The 13,876-nt window shown below is 45.8% G+C and overlaps 1 protein-coding gene across 19 annotated transcripts in view; it reads left to right on the top strand.

Moving 5' to 3' along the window:
* The window catches only part of SVIL (supervillin), a 601,346-nt gene that overhangs the window by 566,979 nt on the left and 20,491 nt on the right, over nucleotides 1–13,876 (top strand). For all 19 annotated transcript variants that reach the window (XM_069211285.1, XM_069211277.1, XM_069211284.1 and 16 more), the window contains 2 exons: nucleotides 7,442–7,597; nucleotides 8,791–8,934. In XM_069211285.1, the coding sequence (XP_069067386.1) occupies nucleotides 7,442–7,597; nucleotides 8,791–8,934 (300 nt within the window). The remainder of the gene's footprint in view (nucleotides 1–7,441; nucleotides 7,598–8,790; nucleotides 8,935–13,876) is intronic.

The following is a 13,876-nucleotide window of genomic DNA, read 5'->3' as shown; positions in this document are numbered from 1 at the left end:
TTGTTTTTTTTGTGTGCAAATGACTGGAGGCAAAGCACATGGCAGCAGCACAGAGAAACGAATATGCAAAATACAAGAGTCCTTGGAAATTGCAGCAGCTGCCTCATATAAATCTGGCCCCTGGACTAGTGATTAGGGCAGTGGAATGAAGTGCATCCACAGCCCCCAAAGCCACCAGTCCTGTCCTAATTGGATCTGGGACAGAGCATGGCAGGCCTCACAAGTTCCTCAACCAGTGATAGGGAAAATATGTTTTAAATCCCTACCCCAAAGCAGGGCCAAAGACAAAGCCGACCAGACTTCAAAAGAGGATGGTGTGTGGGGAGTGCAACATGTCATTTCTGGAATAGTCTCTGTGAGATGCCGACAAGTCATTGTCTCCTGTTAACAATATTCTTCCTCCTCCCTGCATTCTAATGTGCTTCTCAGTTTCAAAATGAGTCAAATAATCTTTATTTCAGAGATTCATTATTGCTTGATGGCTAGTGAGTACTAGGTATGGATAACATGGAATGGTTTCCTACTAGTGGAATTCTATATCCTCCTACAGAAAATGTAGACAGAGGTCTTGCCAGTACCAGTTATGTATATAGGGATTAAACCTATGTTATGTTAATTGTGTGATGTTAGCCACAAAGGAGCATTGGCAGAGTGCATCAATCAAACACCCCTGCCCTAAAAACGCTGACTATTAAGAGTGGAGTGCATGTCAGTATTGTGGTGTCCGGTAAGGAGATATTTCAGTTTGTGTTCTGCTCCTGATACAGTATTGCCCAACAGGGTTCCAGAATCAGCATCGTTTGACATTAACCCAAGAGTTTTCTGTCTTAGGAACTCCGCTTCTAATTATCTTCTTCATTCTGAAGCTGCACTATATGAAAAGGCCTTGTGGCTCATTTGTCATTTCCTGGGCCCGCTTCCAAAATACACACATGCAAGATAGTTTTGATGCACTGGTGACGACATGGATGGCATGACTGGTGGTTTTCAGTGTTTTACCACTAGCATTACAGAAGTCAAATGTATTGATTTTTGCTCATTTGTTGTCTGGTATTTACATTCATGATTTATAAAGGGATGCGTTGCAAGAACACATCCATATGTAAAGGTGGTGGCCAAGACTGTTCTTAATGGGTAAGCAGATAGATACGCAAGGGGTAGATGAAACCAAGGGGTAATCACCAGAATTGTCTGGGCATTTCAGATCACCATTTCAGGTGACGTAGGGAGTGAGTACGATTTTCTTTAACTATAGGGATCAAAGGTAAGCCCTGCACTCACGATGGTGGGATCAGACAAATGTAGAGCTAAATGGTGTATGCAGCAAAAGGAGTTGATGAAGGGCATGCTTAACCTCGGCACTGTACACTGAAGGCTGAACATGTCAAATCAAAGCCCAATGAGTTTTTTAAATTTTGTGCAGAGAAGAGCCTGGCTGAATGCCACATATTGTCAAGAGTTCCCTCGGCAGCAGTTTAGTTGTGCACTTTACCCAATGATGTTTGCAAGATGGCTGACCACCTCAATGTTGGCATAGTTGATGGCATGTCAAAGGTGGGAATTGATGATTCTTAACTGATGATTTCAAGGGGTTTTAAATGTGGCTCTAAATTCAGTTGTATATGTTGTTGCAAGAGCTCAGAGTTAGAGATCACAAAATAATCTTGATTGAAATTTTTAATATTGTTTTTCTAATGAATTTGTTAAATTATTCTTATACCTTTCCAAAGCATTTATTAAAAAAATGATCTGATAGACTTCTAGTTGCAGATTCCTTACCTTAGAATTTCCCCCCAGGCGTCAGACTGGATCCAGAGATTTTTCTTCGAGCAATACCCTTGCGCGTCGGTAGGTGGAGTCTGTCGACTCTGCAGGTGTTGTGGTCACCGTGATGACATCGGGAGTAGTCATTATAGACGCCGTCCTCGCTCAGTGACGTCAGTTCTTTTCTTTCCATAACACGCGCTGATCTGGAGAAGAGCTACCCTCGGCTATTTTTTGGCTGAATTCAACCGTTTTGTTGAGTTTTTTTGTGTACGAACTTGGTGCGTCAAGGCTGTCCCTGAAGACTGGGTTCAAGCTTTGTGAGGACTGCCATCGGACAATGTCGGTGACGGATCTTCATCACGTTTGTCTGTGGTGCCTGCGACCCGAAAGTCATGCTCAGTGTTGGGCCATGCACCTGAAGGCTTTGAGCGATCGGTCCCTAAAACTAATGGCGGCCCAGCACTCGACTCTGCGTAGGTCCCGGTCTCGCTCGAGAGGAAGGTCTCGATCGATCGCGGAGTCATCACCACTCATTCTTCTTACCTTGACCCGAGGATTTAGAAGAAAAGTCCCATCGTTCTCCAACTTGGCCCCGTCGCTCGGCTGGCGTGACGCGGGAAGAGTGTCCACGCACTAGGCCTCCATCCTCGGAGCCTGCGTTTGGGTCGGCTCTGCGCTTCCCAGAGACACAGCGACCCCCACCCAACTTTAGGTTTTACGAGGCCATGTGCCTCATTTTTGGGCAGGCCGACCCCGATACAGCGCCTTCGGGCCCAAGGGGTTCGGCTGTGGGGTCTTCGGGTTCCATGCCGGCGGCTTCGGCCCTGGCCACCGAGGTCACCTCTGGATCCATGGGCGGATCCTCACCGGCGCCGGTCACATCCTTGAGACCTTCCCTGGCGCCAGGTCAACGCTCCCGATGGTGGTGCCCACTATCGACATTGACCCGATTCTTATCCCCGACAACTCGGAGAGGCGTCGGCCAACGCCGGCTTCAGTGGGGCCTATTCACCCCAGGTCAGATTTGGACCCTTTTTCCTATGGGGAGGAATTGAATGGGTCCCTGGACCCTTATGAATACCAGGATGACCCTGCTATGGACTGGGCACAGGAATTGGAGCAAAGCCAGTGGTCTAGATACTTCTCCTGACGCTGGCATGCTGTCTCCTCCTACTGTGGCTAAGGCGGAGGGAACAACTTATGGTATGGTGGTCAGTAGGGCAGCTGAGGTCCTCGGCCTCGAGCTTCCTACTGTAGAGGTCAGGTCTAATCGACTGATGGAGGTGCTTCAGCCTGGGGCATCTACTTCAGAACCCCTATTACCATTCAATGAGGCCCTCACCGATGACCTTTTGGGTACATGGTTCAAACTCAACACAGGGAATAGGTCTATCGCACGCCGCCATCGGGCCACTCCGAACGACCCTAAATTCCTGTCCCAACACCCCACACCTGAGAGTCTTGTTATCCAGGCTTCCTCTTCTGCAGGCGCGTTCCCTTCCGCACCCCAGGATAGTGAATCCAAAAGGCTGGAACAGTTTGGCAAGAAGTTGTTTTCTTCCTCCATTCTAGCACAGTGGTCTGTGAACACCACATGCCTTTTGGGCCGTTATACCCACTCCCTGTGGGATACGGTTGCGCAGATCCTGCCAGATATACCGGAGGAGGCCCGTGCCATTGTCTCCCAAGCAGTGAACGATGGGAGAGACGCGGCAAAGTTCACAATCCGTTGTGGCCTGGATATGCCACTCTGGGAAGATCTGTTGCAACAACAGTGGCCTTACAGCACCACGCCTGGTTACGCACTTCTGGTTTCTAAGGGGATGTCCAACAGTCACTCATGGGCATGTCCTTTGATGGCACATGTCTCTTCGGAGAAAAAGCAAACTCTGCCTTGGAGAGATTCAAAGATTCCCGGGCTAAGGCTCGGTCCCTCGGTCTTTCCTCAGCCTCTCACCCATCTCAGTCCACTTTTTGCCCCTTTCGTGGACACGGAAGAGGTGCTCTGTCACGTTCTCCACACAGCCACTATGCCACGCACGCTGGCCAGCCTATGCGTGGCAGAGGACACGGAATCCCACATAGGCGTGGGACAGGGAACCAGAGGTCTGTCCAGTCCACCTCTGCCCCTGCTGCAGCCTCCAAACCCTCCTAGTCCGTCCCCTCAATCCCACCCATTTGGTGGCAGGATTCACCATTACCTGCCCCACTGGGAACATATCACCACGGATGGGTGGGTTTGCAGATCATTTGGAAGGGCTACTCCCACCCTTTCAAATCGGCTCCACCACACATGCCACCATCCTTCCATATCCTTCCAGAGTATCATTTGACGCTTCTCTGCCAGGAAGTCGCAGCTCTTGGCCAAGGGAGCTATAGAAAAGGTCCCTGTGCCAGAAGTAATGTTACCTACGATTCGTGGTAGGTCATGAGAACTTTCAGTTCACCGTGCTCCCCTTCGGCCTTACCAACGCCCCTTGGGTGTTCACCAAAGTGATGGCGGTGGTTGCAGCTCATCTGCGCAGGTTTAGGGGTCTCAGTCTTCCCCCTACCTCGATGACTGGCTGTTGAAGGCGGACTCGCCCCAGTAAGTCGTCTGCCACCTTCAGACTACGGCAAACCTTCTGCACATGCTGGGGTTCACTATCAATGTGCCGAAGTCACACCTGACTCCCTCTCAGTCGCTCCCTTTTATCAGGGCAGTTCTGGATACAGTGCAATATCGGGCTTATCCTCCCGACAAACGAGTACAAGACATTCAGGCTAGGATTCCGATCTTTCAGCCTTGGTCTTGGGTTTCGGTGCGATTGACTCTGAGGCTGCTGGGCCTCATGGCCTCCTGCATCCTGCTAATCGCACATGCCAGGTGGCACATGCTGGCTCTGCAGTGGGACCTGAAGTTCCAGTGGGCACAGCATCAGGGGAATCTATCTGACCTGGTCCAGATTTCAGAGGGAACTGCGAAAGACCTGCAGTGGTGGCTTTCAAATCCAAATTGGGTCCACAGCAGATCCTTCCCCAACCAGATCTCTCGATAGTGACAGATGCGTCACTTCTCGGTTGGGGCGGCCACAAGGGGGAGGCAGAGATCAGAGGCCTCTGGTCTCTGGCGGAGTCCGGACTCCATATAAATCTGCTGGAGCTCCGGGCAATCAGGCTTGCATTGAAAGCATTTCTTCCCTCTCTCAAAGGGAAAGTAGTGCAGGTGTTCACGGACAATACTACCCCCATGTGGTACTCCAACAAACAGGGTGGAGTAGGGTACTGGACCTTTTGTCAGGAGGCACTACACCTCTGGAATTTGCTGGAACATCAGGGCATTACCCTGAGGGTTCAACATCTGGCTGGATCCATCAGAGCCAGAGCAGACTAACTCAGCCTTCGATGCACAGCTGATCACGAATGGCGTCTCCATCCGGAGGTGGTGCAAGGTCTCTTTCAGCAGTGGGGAGAGCCTTGGTTCGATCTGTCCACCTCTGCAAAGAACGCACAATGTCAGCTGTTTTGCGCGTTGGAGTTTCCGAGGCGGCTTTTCATCTCGAGTGGAGCGCAGGTCTCATTTACGCCTTCCCGCCTATCCCTCTTCTGCCCAGAGGTCTCAAGAAAATCTAGAACGACCGGGCCCAAGTCAACCTGGTGGCTCAGGACTGAGCTAGAAGAATGTGGTATCCAGAGCTATTGAGCATGTCCATCGATCCTCCACTCAGACTGACTCTTTGGGCGGATCATCTGTCGCAGCACCAGGGGACGGTTCTTCACCCGAACCTGTCCAACCTCCGCCTTCATGCTTGGAGATTGAGCGGCAACAGTTGACGGCTTTTGCCCTTCCACCCGAGGTCTGCAATGTTATCTTGGCAGCCAGGCGTGCATCAACTAAAACTGTATATCCCTGTTGCAATAAACTTGTGGCATGGTGTACCAACAAATCTGTTGATCCCCTTTCTTCCCCTCTGTCAGAGGTTCTTCTGTTCATTCTTTCTTTAGCCCAGCAGGGCTCTGCTTTTGGCACCCTTAAAGGGTATTTATCTGCCATTTCCGCCTTTCTTAGGCTACCTGATAAGCCCTCAATCTTTAAATCTCCTATTGTGAGTAGGTTCTTAAAAGGGTTCAACCTCTTATTTCCTCCCACTCCATTTATCATACCTCAGTGGGAACCTAATCTAGTACTTATTTGATGTGTACCCCCTTTGAGCCAATGCATAATTGTCCCTTGCGGATCCTCACCTTCAAAACTGTCTTTCTGGTCACTATCACCTCTGCTTGCAGGGTGAGTGAGCTTCAGTCCTTTTCCTCAAAACCTCCATACTTGTCTGTACATCCTGACAAAGTAGTGTTAAGCACTAGGGCTTCCTTCCTTCCTAAGGTGGTTACTCCATTTCATGTAGGCCAGTCCATCACTTTGCCTACCTTCTATGCACCCCCACATCCTTCCCATGATGAGGAGAGACTCCACCGTCTGGACCCAAAAAGACCGTTGGCGTTCTACCTCAATCGTACTAAAGATTTCCGGGTGGACGATCAACTCTTCGTTGGCTATGTGGGTGCGAAAAAAGGGAAGGCGGTGCAAAAGCGTACCATCTCTAGATGGGTGCTTCTTTGCCTCAAAATGTGCTACGCTTTGGCCAAGAAGCAACCTCCTGAAGGCTTGCATGCTCATTCCACCAGAGCAACTGCTGCTTCCACTGCGTAAGCACGCAGAGTTCCTATCCTGGATATCTGTCAGGCAGCTATGTGGGCATCCCTGCACACGTTTGCTAAGCATTACTGCCTGTATTGTCAGGTCCGTCGAGACGGCTATTTTGGTCGGTCGATCCTGCAGGACTTTCTAGTATGATCTTGGTTTGCAGCCCACCACCGAGGATGGCATTGCTTGGGTATCTATTCTAAGGTAAGGAATCTGCAACTAGAAGTCTCTATCAGAAGTACAAGTTACTTACCTTTGGTAACAAAATATCTGGTAGAGACATATTCTAGTTGCAGATTCTTTACCGCCCACCCATCCTCCCCGCTTGCAAACTGATTTTTAGGGATAGGAATTCCCCCTTTCAGGTCCTTAGCTCTAGCGCACCAATCTCAGTGTCATTAGCAACTCTACGCTCTGGCATGGAAAGTCGTTAAAAGAAACTGACGTCACTGCGCAAGGTCGGCATCTACGCACTACTCCCGACGTCATCACGGCGACCATGATGCGTACGACGCCTGCGGAGTCGGCCACGCCACCTACCGATGCGCAAGGGTATTGCTCGAAGAAATATCTGCTGATCCAGTCTGACGCCTGGGGGAAAATGCTAAGGTATGGAATCTGCAACTAGAATGTCTCTAGCAGATATTTTGTTACCGAAAGTAAGTAACTTGTACTTCAAGTAATGTGCAGTAAAATTCACCTTACATTTAAGGGCTTGTAAGTCCTCTTCAAAGGATCTATATAAGCCCATCCTAGTTTGAAGGGATTTGTCTGCAAAAGTGCATTTTTCTCCATTCATGAGCTTAGTTTTCAAATTGACCATGGCTTGTGGTGCAAAATTCTGTTGCAATTCATTGCTGTATTTGAAATGTATTTACATAGAACTGGTGCACCTTTGTTCCTATCACTCTATTAGGAATAAGGTTGAGGCATGCATATCTGGAGGCATGATGTGCACGTTTATTTATTTTTTTCTTTTGTGCCCCCTAGATCCTGGAAAATTCAACTTCACTCCTCGTCTGTTCATCCTCAGTAGTTCGTCGGGAGATTTTTCGGCTACAGAGTACATGTATCCTTCAAGATTTCCCACGGTTGTAAATTCTATGCCATTCCTTCAAGAAGATCTCTATACAGCCCCCCAGCCAGGTACAGAAGAAACGTTTGGACAAAATTAGTTTTGAGATTTTATAGATCTCTGCGTAAATAGGATGTTCCATCACACTGTTTTGAAGGAGCTATCACACACTTATGCTAAACATTTGGGCAATAAAATTAAGTAGTAGTATAGATGCTGGGTGGGGAGAATGAAAGCCCAGATAAAAACCAGTTTCATGATCTTTAGAAGTTTTCATGCATAACATGCGACCTGGGTCAAACTGTTTCAACCATAATGACATCACAAAAGCTACAGCCCTTTCTTGTGTGAAATGAGAACCTGGTATTACTGTTCACTGAAACAAATTCCGACATTCGCACATATTCAAATGTAACTTGAATTAGACTACAGATGTTGCAACGTAGGACAATATTTTCATCTTAAAAATTTCATATAAGCTTTTACTGTTTAGTCTGCCACAACTGCAGCGGTATTATCAGCAGCAATTTTAACTCAGACACAGCTCCTTCGACATGTCATTAAAGTAGAGAATCTTGTCCATCTCTTTGTATGTAATCAGCGGTTTGGTGTTGTAATTGCATTTATATAATGCTTACCACCCTTGATGAGGAGTTGAAGCACTTGAATATAGCATATGAACATGGTAGTAGAACAAAATAACTAGTGTTTTTTATGCAGTAATAGCAAGCATGGCCTCCCCTCTTAAAATGTAGATGGCTAAACCTGGTGTTATTCTTCATTGTCTTCTCTTCCAGGAGCAAGGCTAGATCCATTTAAGATAGCCAGTCACATTATCTCTGGAAACATTCCTCAATATTTGAAGGTTAAATTCATTTCTTGCTACTCCTACCTCAATCCAGAAGGCACAGAAAGATCTTCTGGTCAATCTGTGCCTGAGATGTGCAGCTTTTAGACTTGTATAATTGATAACCTCCTTCATAAATCCTTGGCTATTTACCCTGTAAAGGGTTTAAAATGGTGCTTTTGCTATACAAAAATTTTAGACATTTGTGTAATGTCAAGAAATCAAGCGTGTCTTGAAGTGCTCTCATTCATCATTGCACTTGGTATTTAGAATAGTTCATGAAATTCCTCTTAAATTTTTTGAAGTAAACATTGTTTGTTTTTGTAGTTACTAGACACACAAAATGGGTAATGCATATTACGATATTTCCTAGTATAGCGTTCGTATTGAAGAATGTTTTTGTCTTTTTGATCATAGCACTTTTCCTTGTTGATAATCATCATGAAGTGTATCTTTGGCAAGGCTGGTGGGCTACAGAGAATACAATAGCTGGATCTGCTCGCATTCGATGGGATACAGATCGAAAATCTGCCATGGAGACAGTACTTCAATACTGCAAAGGTAATGCACTTATATATGTTGCTGATATATGTATTTATATAAAGTTTTTGTGCCTGGTATGTGCCGTATCTATCAAATGATAGTCTCTCGTTGAATGGCAAGCCAAATGCTGAGGGTATTCACTGCAAAGGTGAATTATGACACTAAGGATCCAAACATTTTGGGCCACTCACGAGCCTTTTGGGGATGCGTGTCTGTATTATATATGTGTGTGTGTGTATGGAAAAAGCAAAGATAAAAATCATGTCCTAGTTAGGTGAGAACTTGAGTGACCGCATAACGTTTTAAACCTACAAAACCACTGAAATTCACCAGTATAATTAGATCGGGTGACTATTTTGTGCTCCCATGTAGTTTTCTCCTCAATGTAAGTGCAGATGCTGCAATGATATTAACAAAGTTGTCAGAAGTTGTCATGAGTGGCGTAATGTGTGGGGCAATAAGCAGTGTATAGAGAGGGCCAAGTTCTAGTTACCTTAGGGATAAGTTATAGTTACCAGAGATAAAGACCCTCCACCCCTCCTGTAGGCTGCCAACCCCAAGCTTGCACGGCCTTAGGCTAGGTGCAGCAGGGGGTTGGCCACAGTCTGGCCAAGGGCCAGCCCCTCTGTTCAACCACTCACAGGCAGCCAACCTTTACCCTGGGGCCACGTGGCAAAATGGGGAGGGTGCAACACAGACCCTCTCCCTCCTTGAGCCTGAGGACAACATCCCCTGGGCTGCGTGACATGCAAAAGCAGAGGGGCTGAGCCCCCCGCCCCCCAACCAAACCACCACCTTTTAAGAGAGCCTGTAAAGGCCACAGGGACCACATTTCACAGGGCCTGCCTTAACTTTAGGGAGGTGCCTCGGTTGTAAATGTGGGGCATGAACTGAGCAGCAAGTTTAGGGCTGCGCAGGAGCCCTAGAGCCCACTCGTCCTCAGCCTGCTCTCAATCACAAGAAGCATTTTTTCTGGACCAATAGCTAGCTTTCTGACAAATTTGGTGTAAATGTGTTCAGCAGCTTGGGCTGTAGCTGTCTAAAGTTCCTTTGGTAAAATAAATGGTGCAAACACTTTGTTAGGACCTAGCCCTCACCTTTATCGGCCCACGACTGACAAAACCCTAAAATCCACTGAATAGAAGTACACCCAATTTGTCAGTGACATTGTGTTTGTCTCCATTTTGTTCCTTTCTCGGTTTAGTGTATTTTAGTTGTAATGCATCCATTTTGGTTGTTTAAGCCCAAGTGTCCAGTAAAAGTTTGCAAACATGGATAATGGTTTTCTAACGAGTGGCATTGTCGACCTCGTGCAGATGAGTATAGGCGCTTGTGCTGCAAACTCAAACTGGCTTTGCCAAACGGCTGGGTTCTTGTAACTAATTCTAAATAAATTTGCCAAGGTTTTGGGGAGGGTTGCTTTTTCCCAGGCAACTCTAAAATACACTTAGGGGGTTATTACAACTTTGGAGGAGGTGTTAATCCGTCCCAAAAGTGACGGTAAAGTGACGGATATACCACCAGCCGTATTACGAGTCCATTATATCCTATGGAACTCGTAATACGGCTGGTGGTATATCTGTCACTTTACCGTCACTTTTGGGACGGATTAACACCTCCTCCAAAGTTGTAATAACCCCCTTAATCTGGTTTGGACAGTACGGGTGTGCTATGAGGAGTCTATTTTCTGTGATGGCTATCCCTTCATTAAGGGATCTTAAAACCTTTATATTTGATAATGGGTAATCTGGCTACCTTGCCCAGTAATATGAACCTGGGCCCTGGATGCAAATTATTCTAGTGCCGTGCCACTGCCTCCTGTCCTGATGATGAGCTAACTAATCACTAGATCAAAATGGAGACACTTTAAGGAAGCAGACTAGGTTCCTCGCAGTACAGAAACTGCACGGTGGGTTCACAGGTTTGAACCCAGGACCGTTATCGGACCCCCAGTTGTGTGTATCTATATATAACATTTTTCAGGAAAGTTATACTTAGGGAATAGAATTAAACAACAATAGAAACTCACTTTAAAAAAAACAAAGGTTAGCAGGAGGTTGTAGTTAAGTTCTGAATTTACTCACACAAAACCATAGAAATTCAGCAATTATAGATAGGTTAGTTCAAGTAATTATAACTCATGCCCTAAAGTAACTAACTCACGTCCCGCCATGCACAGTTCTCTCCTCAGTAATTTTACTGCAAATGTTATCAAAGATTTCATGAGTGATGTAATATGTAGGGTAATTAGCAGGCTATGGCGAAAAAAAAACAAAAAAAACAAAGGTTAAAGTGACATTTTAGTTACGCATTGTAAGAATATAACTACAACCCATACCCTAAAGTAACTTAGTAGTCCATGAGTGATGTAATATGTGAGGGTAAATGCAGTGCATGGGGAGGATGCAAGTTAGTTACTTTAGGGTACAAGTTGTAGTTACTTGCAGTAAATAGAACTAGTAAATTTCTGTGGTTTTGTTAATTTAAAATGGTACTTTTCCCCCAACTATAACATCTTTTAACCCTTTGTTTTTCTTCAGTGAGGTTTTTTTTTTTTTTTTTTTTAAATGTAAGTTAGATAATTTTACAATTCCCATCTATAACATCACTTTAACTTTTGGGGTTTTTCAATGAGTTTCTAGTTTTTTTTTTTTTTTTTAACGTAAATGAATATGTCCATCATAACGCATGGCGGGGGACTATTGCAGGTTCTGGCCTGGCTTGTTCATTGTGCTGCCCCAGCCACCTCCTCCCTGCCTTCTGATGTCCAAGATCCATGCCTCTACCCCCTCCCTCCTGTCTTCCATGCTCGGTTGTGCTGTTACTACTACTACTGCTGCCCATCCTGTGTGGTCTCTTTTGCCGCCCCTGCCCCTTTCCCCTGCTCCCTCATCCCTTCTGCCCTCCATGGTCCTTTGTGCATGGCCCTGCCCCTTCTTCTTACCCACCATGGGCCGTTGTACTGCCACTAACCTTCCTGTTTGCTATGCATGGTCTTTTGTTCTGCAATTGACCCTCCTGCATGCACTGTGGTCATATTGCTGCCCCTAACCCCCTCCCACCTTCCCTCAGTTGTCTGTGTGTATGCCACTATAGTCTTCTTGTTGCCTTCCATTGTGTATTGTGCTTCCAGTGCCCATTCCGCCTGCCCGGCATGGTCTGCTTTCTGCTCCTGCCCTCTGTTTTCCATGTGCAGACCCCTATCCTCCTGCCTTTCATGGTCAGCTGTGCTCCCACTCCCCCTCCTGAGTGTACAGTATGGCCAGCTTGCTGGCCTGGCCTCTTATCCCTCTACTTTCTGTTGTCCACATACTTGGCGCTGTCCCCTCCCTATTTCTTTCAGTGGTCTGTTGTGCTCCATGGCCTTCCTGCTTGCCCTGTGTGGTGTATTGTGCTACTACAATCCCTGGCCTGCCCTGTAAGGTAAGTTTGGTGCCCCTGCCCACCTTCTTCCTGCCCTCTGTCATCAAAGTCCATGTCCTTACCCCATTCCTCCTGCCCTCTGTGGTACAGTGTACCATATATGCCAACATTCTGAACTTAATGATAAGAGAGAGATTTGAAAAACAAAATCTGGGCAATTGATTTTACCCCTTTGTCTTGGATTGAAAAAGAGGCGATTTTAGATGGGAGATGACTAAAATAAATCCATTTTGACTTAAAAATATTAGGTATCTTTTGCCTGAATCTGGTCCTTGGAAACTTGTAGTTGTACTGCTACTGCCTCTCCCGTTTACACTCACCGGGCTGTTGTATTGCCTCAGCCTCTCTTGCCTGTTCTGCATGGTTGTTTTGTTGATCCTGTCCCACTTTCCACTGTCCTTCATGGTTGTTGTGCTGCCTCTACCACCCTCCTCCCTGCCATCAACTATCAGTCAGAGTGCCCCTGACCTCTGCCTCTCCACGGTGTTCTAATGAACAACTAGATTGCTAGCATTCTTTATTTATTTATTACAAAAGTGTGGTATGCCTGAAGTCATCTTGATGTTATCAAAACTGTAGTACCTAAAGCATTATAAAAAAAATAGGGGGCCTTTTCCCATAGTGCTCTAAAAAACTAAAATGAGAACACATTTTCTGAGTTCTCAAATGGCAACAGAGCACTTTTAAATTGTTTGCTATAGTCATGTGTTTTTTTTTTATCTAGTTGATCACTTGATTATTTGTTGCACTTGGGGGAGAGGATGTGGTGGTACTGCCAGAGCTACCGACTTTACAGCTGGGCAACCAGGCTCGAGTTTCAGCGTCGGCTCAACGTCTTCTGTTTTTGAGCAAATCACTTAATCTCACCATGCCTAAAACTAAAATGAATATGTCCTGGTGTAATGTAACTGATGTTTATGTAAAGCACTCCAGTATCTGAACAACTAGATTGCTAACATTCTGTATTTAGTACAGAAGTGTGGCATGCCTGACGTCATCTTGATGTAGCCAAAACTAGAATAAGTAAAGCATTTCCTTTAGAAATTATAAAAATGAGTTTCTTATTCCCATAGAAAATATGGTTAGTGCTATAATAAAATGAGGACATATTTTCTGAGTTCTCAAATAGCGACAAAGCACTTTTAAATTATTTGCTATCTTTGTTTTTTATCCAGTTGATTACTTAATTTGTTACACTTGGGGGAGAGGATGTGGCGTTATGGCCAGAACTGCATACTTTAAAACTGATTTTTAGTGACATCTGTGATTTGGGGAAAATCACTTAATCTCCCTATGCCTAACACCAAAATGAATGTCCTTGTGTAGTGTAACTGAAGTTTACGTAAAGCACCCCAATACCTTTGGGTCAAGTCTGCGCTATATAAAAATGCAACAAAAGAAAAATGTGTTTTGCACACTTTGGTTATTGGGCTGTACTTGAGCTACATTTGGGCTCTTTTTTTCTCTGGTGGCCATCTTGGGAGACTTATTTGTCTTGACGCTCCCTAATTTCCTCATTTACTACAGTATCCTCGTT

This window comes from Pleurodeles waltl, chromosome 10, assembly GCF_031143425.1.
Source record: "Pleurodeles waltl isolate 20211129_DDA chromosome 10, aPleWal1.hap1.20221129, whole genome shotgun sequence".
Classification (NCBI taxonomy): domain Eukaryota; kingdom Metazoa; phylum Chordata; class Amphibia; order Caudata; family Salamandridae; genus Pleurodeles; species Pleurodeles waltl.
Note: the sequence above shows the minus strand (reverse complement) of the source record. Positions and strands in the feature narration are given on the sequence as shown.